This window comes from Cricetulus griseus, chromosome 2, assembly GCF_003668045.3.
Source record: "Cricetulus griseus strain 17A/GY chromosome 2, alternate assembly CriGri-PICRH-1.0, whole genome shotgun sequence".
Classification (NCBI taxonomy): Eukaryota; Metazoa; Chordata; class Mammalia; order Rodentia; family Cricetidae; genus Cricetulus; species Cricetulus griseus.
In genome coordinates this window covers 321,095,033-321,108,158 of record NC_048595.1, presented here as the reverse complement: position 1 = coordinate 321,108,158, position 13,126 = coordinate 321,095,033, and the positions used below count along the sequence as shown (strand labels likewise).

The 13,126-nt window shown below is 43.5% G+C and overlaps 1 protein-coding gene across 8 annotated transcripts in view; it reads left to right on the top strand.

The window, feature by feature from the left end:
- The window catches only part of Mast4 (microtubule associated serine/threonine kinase family member 4), a 594,674-nt gene that overhangs the window by 564,324 nt on the left and 17,224 nt on the right, over nt 1-13,126 (top strand). For 6 of the 8 annotated variants that reach the window (XM_035440538.1, XM_035440540.1, XM_035440539.1 and 3 more), the window contains 7 exons: nt 1,686-1,808; nt 2,010-2,122; nt 4,074-4,201; nt 4,447-4,682; nt 8,543-8,743; nt 11,304-11,533; nt 12,332-12,454. In XM_035440538.1, the coding sequence (XP_035296429.1) occupies nt 1,686-1,808; nt 2,010-2,122; nt 4,074-4,201; nt 4,447-4,682; nt 8,543-8,743; nt 11,304-11,533; nt 12,332-12,454 (1,154 nt within the window). The remainder of the gene's footprint in view (nt 1-1,685; nt 1,809-2,009; nt 2,123-4,073; nt 4,202-4,446; nt 4,683-8,542; nt 8,744-11,303; nt 11,534-12,331; nt 12,455-13,126) is intronic. The other 2 variants (XM_035440537.1, XM_027401579.2) reach the window with 1 other exon arrangement.

The window sequence follows — 13,126 nt, the reverse complement described above, 5'->3', positions numbered from 1 at the left end:
TTTTTCTAGAAGAATTGCCTTTTATGAATGAAATTACAGGGCGGCTTATTAGAGGCATTATTTGGACTTGTGGATGAGAGACAGGCACAACAAGGTTCAAATCATAGGGTGTAAGTGTTTAAGACATGCGTTTTGGCTCTAAGTGTGATTTGTTTGCTGCTGCAATATTTAATTTTTTTTTCTCTTTTGAGCTACATCTAGCAAAGGATGTATTTTCTCTTTGCAGAGAGTGTTTAACAGGAATTTGGGTTTTGTCAGTCATATGGAAATTCTTGATCCTCAGCCAGTAAGAAACATAAACCAGATACCTGGGGGTTGAGGGACTCCTCCTCTGTCATGCTCCTTTCCTTTTCCCTGTCTTTCTATCTACCTCTATACTCAGCACAGAATTGGCCTGCTGATTATAGCTGGGAAGCCTCTGGTGCTGTGGTTTCTCAACTTGGAATTGAGCTTGCAGCCGAGAAAAGAACCGGCACAGGATTTGGATGAGTCCCATCCTTGTGCTTTGTGAAAAGCAGCTGGTTGTTCTCCTTGGGGTGATTTACCTCACCTTTTTCTTTCCCCTCCATGCCAATGTTTTCAGAACACCTGGATATGTGTCTTGTGCTAGAGGCATCCCATGGGCACAGAGTTGTGTCTCTGGACCACAAATGGCAGCCCTGCCTCAGGCAAGATCCCCAGCCCATCTTCCATCTCCCTTGCCTTTCCCTTTCTGCCCCTTTTGCACCCACAGGAGACAGGATGAGAGGGATGGGTGACCATCACAGAGGGAAGCGTCTACACCGCCCCCCCCCAAAAGAAAGCTTGAAAGAGAGGCCAATCAGAGGGACCTCTGTGTTGGTCTTTTGAGGACATTCTTCCTGGTGGTTTTCAGGCTCCTGTCTTTGTTATCTCTCCCATCTAAAGGGTGTGTGCTGGGGTAGGAAGGGGTTCTACTCTTACCTGTTACCTTCCTCTCTTTTAATGGGATACTGTAAGTACATTTTTGATGAGCCTTGCCCTTCAAAGCCCCTGTTTAAAATAATCAAATAAAGAAGTACCTCTCACCAAACTGTGCTACCACAATTATCTGGCAAAGAGAAGTCTCAACTTTAGCCGCTGTTACTAATTTCTGCCAAATTATATAAATTATAAATAAGGAATCGGTTTGTCAGTTCCTTACTGAAGGATCTAAACCACAGAATCTAATTCCTACCTATGTTAATGAGCAATCCGATAAAACTGAAAGGTAACCATGATATAATATTTAGGAAAAATTCATCATTAACCTCCCCTCCACAAGGAATCTTGCCGTAAGCACATTTTTGCACCTTGTTAGGATTTTCTGGGTTTGTAATAAGCCATTCTGCTTTGGGCCAACATGTGTCCATGTCCCCAGGTTCAGTATAATGTGATTTTAAGTGGCCATGTCATTAACCTTTGAAAAATGGAAAAGTCGTAGAAAAACTAACAGAGAAAAGCTGTGCTGTAGCAACTGCTGTTAGCAAAATCAGATTTCCTGCTGATAAATTATAGGAATTTCTTTTCCAAGTTTTGGTTGTAGAAGGGGGTAGGAGTTATGGATTTCATGGCTTCTTTTATTTCTCTGCTAATAAATATTTTAAACATTTTGTGAGGCTTGGGGCTTCCTTTTGCTCGAAGGATGGCGCAGCCTCTCATGTCTGCCTCGCTCTGCTCCCTTCCAGGTGGTGCCTACGAAGTGAAGCAGCATCGCTTCTTCCGCTCCTTGGACTGGAACAGTTTGCTGAGACAGAAGGCGGAATTTATTCCCCAACTGGAATCGGAGGATGACACAAGTTATTTTGATAGTATGTGCATTATCTGACATCCCTTGGCCTTTACTCGATATAAAAACATTTCATCTCCAATTCTGAGTTTTCCGATCTCATACCCACAAATTCTAGAAAGCGCAGTGCCACTTTGCTCCAGATAACTCCTAGTGAAGTGGTCTCTATTAAACACTGAAATTCTCTGAGTAACCCGACTGTCCCAAAAACATTCCTCTGCAGCTCGGTCAGAGAAGTATCATCACATGGAAACGGAGGAGGAAGATGACACCAATGATGAGGACTTCACTGTGGAGATACGGCAGTTTTCCTCCTGCTCACACAGGTTTTCAAAAGTAAGTGAGGCATCAGCATGCAGAATCTGGATCTCCAGTGGCTGGCGCCCAGCTGGCTGGATTAGACTCTGAACACATCTGCCCTTTTGTGCGGTGTGGGATCTTGGGCACTTACAACTCCTTCCCAGTCAAGTGGGGAAAATGGTCTTATTTTCTTGATGAGCAGGGGGGTTTTCTCCCCTGTATACATATCTGTGTGTCTCTAGAAATTAAGGTCTGACTTTGGGAGCTTGCTGTTACTGTTTGCTTTGTTTTGAAGCAAAGACTTGAAAAGACTGGATCGCCACGGTTTCATGATAGTTGCCATCTGATGAACTTGCTTGTCTGCCCGAAGGTCTAGCTGAGAGCTAGGCTGTGGAGGCCTCACCCCACTTCTTTTGTCATGTAAGAAAGAGTGTAGGCCATCCAGGGGTACTCCCTGAGCCAAGACACACAGGGTAGGCCTAGGCCCTATCCCAAAGGATATGATAGACTCTGATGACACCCTGTGAAAGGCCTCACCCTCCATGGGAAGCAGAAAGGATATGTGATAGGTAGGGTTTTAGTTGGGAGGAGGGTGGTAGGGGATGAGGGGAGGGAGTGGGAACTGGGATTAACATGTAAAACAATCTTGTTTCTAATTCAAATAAAAAAATAAAGTAGAAAAATAAATAAATAAATTAAATTGAGGCGTTCTGTAGAAAGAAAGAAAGAAAGAAAGAAAGTAAGAAAGAAAGAAAGAAAGAAAGAAAGAGAGAAAGAGAGAGAGAGAAAGGAAGAAAGGAAGGAAGGAAGGAAGAAAGGAAGGAAGGAAGTAAGGAAGGATGGAAGGAAGGAAGGAAGGAAGTAGGCTTCAAGGTGTGACGAGATCTCCCTCATTGTGACAGAGCACAACACAGGAGTAACGTTCAGCTCTTGACATGGGCCAGGGTACCTGGAGACAGTTGGCTGTGGGATAAGAAAGAATTATTGTCAGTAATTAATAAAGGTTATAAGCTGTATTGAAAGGCAGTAGAAGGCCACTCTAGAATTTTAGAAAAGGCGTTGGATAATAAAATTGATCATTAAGAAAAATGCCTTTTGATAAATTCAGGTAAGATTTGAAAACAAAACTGATGTTTTGGGGTAGGGTGGGAACCCCGGCAAAATGGAAATGAGCCCAGAGGGCACCCTACCTCCTTCCTGCTATTTTCGGTTGCTGCATATTTGTGGTTGCCATGGCATTTTGCATGATTGTTATTTAGGAAGTCTATAGCAATTCATGATTTTAAAGTGCTCTGTACATTTTCCTAAGTGATTACCCAGAATGCATCTGCAAATCAGCCCTGTGCTACTCATCTCTGTTTATAGGAACAACATAGGAGTAGGGATTTCCCTGGAGACTTGTGGCGAGTGTGTCCTGAAACAAGTTTAACTCCACTTAATGGGCTAACCATCCTCTTGCCTCTCAGAACCCACCTTAAACAGTTTGCCTCTTTACTTTGGAAGGTATTTTATTTTTCCAGTGCCCATTCTTTAACTTAACCCTTTTCTAACTCTATAGATAGTGCTGGGCCCACAGCCCGTTTCCATGAGAACAGTAAAGAGCTGGAGGGTAAGGGCACTCGCCATACTGGGCTCTCCATACTCCCATTTCCTCCTGTATTTCCTATGAGAGAGTAGAGACTCAGAAATGGGCAAAAATAGACCTGTTTGCCTAAGCACTAGCCTCCTGCACCAGCTGCTGCCTGACTGACTTATAGGTCAAGCAAGCACACCTGGTGGTTACTGTTCTCCTTCCACAGAACCCACCCACTCTAAGTACTAAAACTAATTGTCACTAATCTACTCACAGTCAATTTCAGATTGTTTCTTCCCTTCCTGCTCCAGACTTGTGGCCATCAGACACTTTTGGTTTTTAATTTTTTCTTTGCCTCTTTCTGACAAGCTCTTTTTAGATGTAGTTCCTAAGCAATGATCATTTTCCTCTCAGGTGTTCAGCAGTATAGACCGAATAACTCCGAATTCAGGAGAGGACAAAGAAGATATCGAGGACAAAACCAAAAGCACAACTCTGCCATCCACGGAGACACTCAGCTGGAGCTCCGAGTACTCAGAAATGTACGTGAGATGCCTCCCAGGGCCCAAACAAGCAGTGTGTCTTAGAAGACCTGCCTCCAGAGTTCCCAGTACAGTAGATCTCAGACACAAGTATTCCTCCTGTGTCCCCTGCTTGAGCTGACACTGGGTACCATATCATCAGAACCATTGCCCTAGACATACATTGCTTTACCTGGTTTCTTCAAGCCTTTGCCCTTAATGGTTTCCTGGGCTTTATATGTGACTTGTTCTTGTTTTTAATTAAGGCAACAGTTGTCAACATCCAACTCTTCAGATACTGAAAGCAACAGATGCAAACTCAGTTCTGGCCTGCTTCCCAAACTGGCTATCTCAGCAGAGGGAGAACAAGATGAAGCTGTCCCTTGCTCTGGAGACCCCAGAGAGGAGCCAGAAAAACCAGTCCTCCCTCCTGAGGAGTGTACTCAGGAGGAGCCCGAGGTCACCACACCAGCCAGCACCATCAGCAGTTCCACACTGTCCGGTAAGTGGTGGCAGTGCCCGCTCTGCCCAGGTACCATGCTGTGCAGGGGCTATAAGCAAGGCCTTACCCAACCGGACCCTCAGTGTCTCTCTCCTCCCAGACTTATCCTGTGGCCCCATATCTTTAGGGACAAGCTCCTAAGAACTGAGGTCAGCCGACTCAGCTGCAGCCTCAATGCCAAACCATACAGCAGGGGGACTTGGCTTCATCTGGACCTTGGGGGCACTTATACTGCCAGCTTTAGGGGAGTCCTCCGGTGGCAGGTAGACCCTGCCAAAGGAGCATATCCATGGCTGCTGATGCAAAGGCACAAGTTGTACAACTGCATCTAACTTAGAGTGAGGTACAGTGTCACACAGACCAACCCGTTGTCGTCATCTGTAAGATGAGTATGAAGCTAGCTTTTCCTCCAGCCCTGAGCTCCTTGGTAGCATCTTTGAAGGAGTTAAATCCTGTTACTGGGACATGTAGTACCAGACATACCTTGTAGTACCAGTCCCTGGCCACTAACCTCACACTGACTGTAGCAAAGTACTTATACAGTGGGGTTCACAGGACACCTGTGAGGGTAGTGAGAAATCCCACCAGGTCTCCCCTGGTGTCTAATTGCATAGAAAACAACACCTCTACAAGTAGTTGACACTTGTCAGTCTTGGCCAAACAGAGCCAGGACATTCCTGAAGTTTCTCTGCTTGATGGGGTGAAGTCCAGTGTCTGGGCTTCTCTTTGGCAGCACTTGTATACCTTTGTGTGGAATAAGTTTCCAGTCATCAGGAACATTACCTTCAGAAGCATTTAAAGTCTTTAATATCTCATCACTGCTTCCTGGCCCTTAACTGGAGAGGTGCTTTCCTTACAGGACCAGATTTCAGCTTACTTCCCTCAGAACATGCCATTTAGATGTGTTTATGACTTCATTTGGCTTATAAAGGCCAATCCTTCTGCAAAGCAGGGCGAGTTTATGCTCTGACTTATAGTGGCTGTAATGAATGTTTTCATTATGCCATATTTAATATGCTACACTAATAAGCATAAATGATTCCAAGAGTTTCCATCGACATTATAAAACTGAATGCTTATAGTGAAAGGTTTATTTATTTATTTATCTATCTATTTATTTAAACACATTTGTAAAGTCTTTCAAATTAGATTTCAGACTCCCCAAAATGTTTGGATCTATGGCACTTCAAACATGCTTATAGTTGACCTGGGAAACTAATACTGGGTTTTCTTTTTCTCTTTTTACATGTCAGTTCTGTTTCTGTGCTGGGCAATCCCACTGACTCTAACTATGAAGTTAAGATAAAAGCACTGTAAAAATAGTACAGGGACATCTTATTACTCTAAGCCTCCTGGCCATGTGTCTCTTAATATTCATATCAAATATAGGGGGCTCAGTATTTTATATTCCTGGTTATAGGGGTCTCTGTCTGGTTCTTCATTGCCTTCCCATCAATATAGAGTCTACTCACCTCCATTTAAAAGTTCTTGTTTACCATATCCCAGAATCCTGAACCTAGTCACTATCAGAAAGGTAGGAGGTGAAGGGGAAGGGGAGGAGTATTGTCTAAGTACTTGATTGATTACTTTCATAATTAAAAATACCTGCCATGCATTTTGATTAATAGTGTCAACCCACCTTTTCTCACCCTGTCTCCCCCATACACACACTAAAAAAATAATCAAAGACCTTGGGGGCTGCAGAATAGAGAGATGAGAGTTGATTTGCTTACAGCCAGGGGTAATTAAGGAACCTAAAAAGCGTGGCTGCAGTAAAATTCAATTTGTTGAATTTTATATTGCTCCACCATCAAAAGAAAGGAACCCTTGACATTTAGAGAGTGTTAAGGTGACATTACCTGCCATTGGCAGAAAGAGGCACTTGCTTATGCACAGTGCTGTGAAATGAGGTCGGGGAAGGAAGCGGGAGGGATCAGAGGAGAAAATATTGTGCATCCATCCTGACATTTGGGAAAGCACAAGTTGGTGTCTGTTTCACTTTTCTCCTTGACTACATTGTACTTGAGCCCTTGAAAAGTAACAGTTGTGAAATCATATCTGCGATGCTCAGATGCTCCCAACAAATTATTCATTGTAAAAAGACACAGCTTTTTGTTTGCACTTTTTACTTTTCACTCCTCCCACCTGAACCCACTCAGAAAGGAAGTGACTCATCTGGGGCTAAGCTTTAGTTGAGAGAGGAGAAATGTCTGGCTGGTGAAACAGCTTTGATCAAGTCCTCCTCTTTCTTTGAGGGAGCAGAGTAGATGTATTAGTAGATGAGAGTGTGCTTCCCAAGAAGTGAAAGTCCTTTGATATCTGCCTTAGGATTTCCTTATTCCGTTGGTCCAGTGGGTGTTATTGTAGAAGGCCAAGAACCTTTCTTGCTTGCACAGCACAGTGAACGGCTATGAAGTGTGCTGTATCCACATCTACTATATCGCATTCCGGGACTCCCCTTAGACAGCTCTCCACAAACCAGGGCCAGACAAGAGCTGTGCAGTTGAGTGGGGTGTGTGTCATTTAGGACAACTCTTTTCCACACAGAGAATGCTCTGTGGTCAGCATTTTAAAATGAGTTGGCTAGTGATTCAGAAAATCATTTGCAATGGTATTACGTGCCATACATGCTTTACAGATCTATGAAAATGGCATTAATGAGTTTTGTACACAGACGGTTTAGAATATAGAATTTTATGTTGTATCTTGAAAGAATAGAATTTGAGATATTTGTGAGATCTAGACAGAAATGTTAAAGTGTTATCAGTGATTTTGAAACCAGAAGACTTTTTAGCTTGGCGAATAAAGAGTAATGTGAGTCACTGCTCAGTCTGTCTCTCAGGGATGCATCATGTTTCCCTCATTCTCCACCTCTGCAACTATCCATCTCAACCCCCTCCAACATGTTTCTATTCTTATGCAAAGTCCTAATGTTTTAACTTAAGAGTAACCCCTCTGATATTAGAGGTTAATAAACTTCAGAGAAAAGTGTGTCTTAGATGGGATAGAGAATGCTGCTGGGAGGACCAGCACATGACATAGTCTAGATTGAAAGCCGGGAAGATGGAGTTTGTGACTAAGTAATGTGGTGAGCGAGCGGTATCTTGTATCTTGCCCTTTGAAACTTACAAAAGGCTTGGAGTGAAAACAGGTGTGGTAGGAATGAAGGGACATTTTGACTCTTTCTATGACGTACATACCTGGGTCCGTGTTCTCTTGGGAAGTGGAGAGGAGGTGAAACGGACATGGTCTACAGAGTGATTAAATGGTGTCCCTGTGTCACAATGATTAGCAGCATTCATGATAATCACTAGTATCAGTATGAGGGGGAGGTTAGTGGGTTTATAAGATTATCTCCTTGAAGGCCCATAGGAGGAGACTGTCAGAGGGTTCTGAAATGTAGATTACAGAAAGCTATCCTCCTGATTAAATGGAATCATTAAGAACTTGCCTGTGAGCTGGGTGTTGGTGGTGCATGCCTTTAATCCCAGCACTCAGGAGGTGGAGGCAGGCAGATATCTGTGAGTTTGAGGCCAACCTGGTCTCCAGAGTGATTGCCAGGATAGGCTCCAAAGCTATACAGAGAAACCATGTCTCAAAAACAAAACAAAAACAAAAACAAAAACAGAAAAAGAACTTGCCTGTGTACAGGAGAGTGAAGCCTGAATAGATAGCTCCTCCATCTCTTTGTCCTCCATAGCATCACTCTCAAGCCACTAGTTTTCCACATTCAGCCTGGCACATTTGGACCTAGGAGCCACGCGGAAGTCCCTCCCGGTGTCAGTCCAGCCTCTATTCCCATCTCCACTTCTCCTGTCCTAACTTTCCCTGAATATGTTTATTCCTTCTTCTTTGTACAGTTGGCAGTTTTTCAGAGCACTTGGATCAGATAAATGGTCGAAGCGAGTGTGTGGACAGTGCAGATAACACCTCAAAGCCATCCAGTGAACCCACTTCTCACATGGCACGGCAGCGATTAGAAAGCACAGAGAAAAAGAAAATTTCGGGGAAAGTCACAAAGTCCCTCTCTGCCAGTGCTCTGTCCCTCATGATCCCAGGAGGTAGAGAGACATCAACTCGCATGAAATTGTGTGATTTGTGCATGCGCTTCTCACCCTCCTCCCTCAACCTGGAATGCGGATTGGATTGAAATGCAAGAGCGCATGAGGCAATCAAGGGTGGGATCTGAGGACAGCTCTCAAGAGCTTCTGCCCAACATGCCTGTGAATTTCCCCCTCGAGGACCTCAGGGGCACCCAGACAGCATGTGCATATGTGTCTCAGTTTACCTTCTGTATCTGGGGATCAAAAGGGAGAAGTTTTCTTCCCATGAAAGTGTATTTCATTTGTTTTCTTAAAACCTTTTTCTTCTCCCCCATGAGCTAAATAATGAATTTCCCTCCCAGGGATAATTCTGCTGTAGACCACGTGCTGTGTGTGTACTTACAGAGCTGTTTACAGCTCATGTGTTGGAAAGCTAGGTACGCTTTGTATCATCTAATTAATGAGGAAACAGACACAGAATGTAAGCTTTGCATTTTTGGAGATGGCAGAGAATTTCTTCACAGGAGGCACTGAAATAAGATGTTTTCCCAATCTTGTGGACTGAGCTTCACTTTCTCCAGCTAGAAGGCAGCTTAATCTATGCCGTTTTAGAAAACCATACTTAATTATGGTTTTGTTGGATTGCTATGTTTTCCTATGACTTGGTTTTGCATCTACTGATCTGTAAGTCATCCCTGGCAGAGATGAAATATATACACTGGTGGTCATGACATCACTCAGTGAGAGAGAGAGAGTAGAACTGGAAACTGAATTCTTTTATGGGTGGCATGCATTGGGCAGAATACACTATGTATAAAAGAGATGGCTTACTATTTTAATATTTCACAATTGTGCAAAAATTGATAGAAGCAAATGCTCTTAAAAGCATAATGCAAATTCCTTTGCTAGAAAACATCCCATTGACCCCACAGGGCCAACACCTATCCCTGTTGGCTATATGGCCATGCATATTTCAAAGGTGGCTGCAGTGCCCGTGTGTAACAAGGAAGGGGCAGTTCAGTGCAGCCTAGCCCATCTGTACAAGCAGGTGAAGTAGCATGTTCTTTGGAAAAAGCGGGAAGTTACACCATTTGTAGAGGAAAGGGAGACCACCATGTGGCCAAGAAGAGGGATCCTGACCTTCTCACAGTCTGAGCCTTGAGTGTCTGATCTGTCCCCCTCTCACATGTCATGAAGGTCCCCATCCAACAATGACCTCTTTTTACCTGGCCTTTGGGTTAGACAGACAAGTATCTGTAAAGAGAATCAATGTTCCACATAAAGTCAGAGTCAAAGAACACTCGCAGTAATACTTAGCTTTACTCTTATGTGGATGACTGAAGACTCAGAGTACATCTAGTAAATGCCTTCATCTTACTGTGACCACATTAGGTCTTGCCATGACCCTCTGAGTCTCCAGTAGCACCTTATTTCCTTATTCCAACCAAGTTCACATTCAAATCTCAGCATGCTTTGTAGATGGTTATGTCTTCTCAGAACACACACACACACACACACACACACACACACACACACACACACACACACACACACACACGCACACACAATTTCATGATTAATTAAGATCCACATGCATTCACATAGAACAGTGAGCTTACATCTTAATTTTCTCTGGCTACTATAATATAATACCTTATGCTCAGATAATAAGAATCTATTGTTCATGGCTGTACAGGCAAAGATGCCCAGTCAAGGCCTCTGGTGTCTGGTTCCACATAGATGGCATCTCTTAAAGGCTTCAGGCCTTTTTCAGAAACACACTAACCCCACCACCAGAGACAGTCCTCATTATCTAATTATTTTCCAAATGTTCCTCCAAATACCATTACCTTGGGGGTAAAGTTTCAGTTTCTGAGCCCTGGAGAATACAAATGCTCAAAAGCAGAAGTTTGCTTCTGCAACAGAGCAGAGAAAGTACTCAGGGACATGAACTGCTTTGCTCCTAACATGTATGTGACCTTCCTTACCCTTGAGGAAACATTATTTTTTGAAGCCGCTGTGTGAGGAGGAGCAGTTACAACTGCAGTGGTTCTTTTGTAGTCAAGTTTCTCAATTAAATGTGTTAATAAGTACTAGCTCAGCAACATTGCAGAAAGCAGCTGGTGATCAATCACTGTTTTCCTGCCATGTGCATTTGGAAAATCAGGTTAAATTGTTTAGTGTAAGATTTGGAGAAGACTATCTCTTTATACACTTAGTCTCCTCTTGTAAACAAACATTATGAATACATGCATCTGTAAAGGATTTAGTTCACTGAAATAATCTTAAGAATCCACAACCAGAAAACTCTGTATAGAAAAACCAAAAATTCTTAATTTTAGAATATTTATTGAAACATTAAACAAGAAATCCTTTTAATGTTCCCTCAATGGGCTTGAGTTTCGCACCAAAACCAGTTACCAACATAAGCATTTCCTCTGTGTAGTTCTTCCTTTGCCATTGGAAACAAAGGGATTTATTTTATGACCACTCTTTGTCTTCCTGGTTGTGGTGGGGCTCCCCAGGGGAAGGTTGGCTGTGCCCTGCCTGCACTTTGACGCTGTCTTCTTTGTTGCAGATATGTTTGCTGTGTCTCCATTGGGAAGTCCCATGTCCCCGCACTCCCTGTCTTCAGACCCTTCTTCCTCACGGGATTCTTCTCCCAGCAGAGATTCTTCAGCAGCTTCTGCCAGTCCCCACCAGCCCATTGTTATCCACAGTTCAGGGAAGAACTATGGATTTACCATCCGAGCCATCCGCGTGTATGTGGGAGACAGTGACATCTACACCGTGCACCACATTGTCTGGGTAAGAGCAAAGCTTCATTCTTGTCCATTTTCCTTTCCAACCAGCCCAGAGTGGGTACCCGTGGTCCAAAGTGTAGTAGACGCTGGCGTGTTGTGTGTTCCTGTAGCACCGTGGGACCCATTTTCTTTTCCTTTTGGTGTTCTTTTCTGTGGTAGAATTTGGCATATCCCCAGCTAGTCGATTTTCTTAACTCTGCCCCCTTTCTGTAATTGCTTGCCCGTTCTTATGTACCAATCTGGTGAACATAGAGACTTTTTTTTTTTTTGGTTTTTCAAGACAGGGTTTCTCTGTGTAGCTTTGGAGCCATAGAGACCCTTTATGTTCTTTATAACCCTTTATTGTCCTTAAGAAAATAGAGGTTATTTTATTTTTAATTACAGTATGTCTGAGTATAAATGCATTCAGGGGCAAAAGGCTTTAGCTACCCCAGAGCTGGAATTAAGAGACAGTAGTCCCAGGGGTTCTGGGAACTGAACTCAGATCCTCCATAGGAGTCATTCTCTTAACCTTGGGGGGGGGCATCTCTTCAGCCCTATCCTTTACATTTCTCCTTTCCCCCCCCTAGATTTACTTTTCAAAAATCACATTCCTGCTCACTTGAGGGTGTTTTAAGGAAACATGGGAATTGCCCTGTTTTAGAACAGTATTAGAGCAGGACTCATGCCTTTTTGAAGCTCCTATTAGTTCTTAGGACCATTCACAAGGTGACTCATAATCTCCTAACAGAAGAAACAGTAGGTGTTGGGGTTGTCATTTGTTTGCTTACGAATATGTACTCTCCTCTTGAACTCTATGTAGAATGTAGAAGAAGGAAGTCCCGCACACCAGGCAGGCCTGAAGGCTGGGGATCTCATCACACACATCAATGGAGAGCCGGTACATGGACTCGTCCACACTGAAGTCATCGAGCTTCTGCTGAAGGTACTTTTTTCCCATGTCCTGGCCATGTAGAGGCAGTAGGTAACCCCAAGGAATCAGCATAGTGAGATCAGGATTCCTGTGGTGTGGCCTGGAGTCAGTCTCCACCAGTGGGAGGGTCCAGATGTAGTAGTCTAGTCTGATAGGAGGGAAAACTATTAAGAGTGTCCTGGTTCTGTGCTGTGGAAAGGTGCCCTTGAACCTGCACTCTTATTACCTGCATTTGTTTCTTACTACCAATCACACAGAACATGAATTCTATAGAGTCCATGTGGGAACCACCAGTTCTACGGGTGACCCTCAGATGACATTATTCTAGTATAAGAGGAGACAAAGTACTATCTAACTGTGAAGGTGCATCTAAAGGTTTTGTTTAAGGGCTGGCACTCCACTTAAAGATAGAACTTTAGATGTATTTACATGTACTCTAAATGATGGGTGGAAGGATGGCCCTAGCAGTCACGAGGCTCCTCCCCTGCTCACACACAAATCTAAGTTAAGTTTCCATGGGGATCAGTTCTTACTTAAAAGGAGCATCAAATAGAGCCTGTGGCAATCAGATCCCAGAGAGCAGGAATATAAATGGAGAGCAGCGTGCACATTTCTCCACTCAGGCAGGTCTTCTGAGAGTCTTGATTCGCTACATGCAAACTCCAGAAGACAAACTCAAAGATA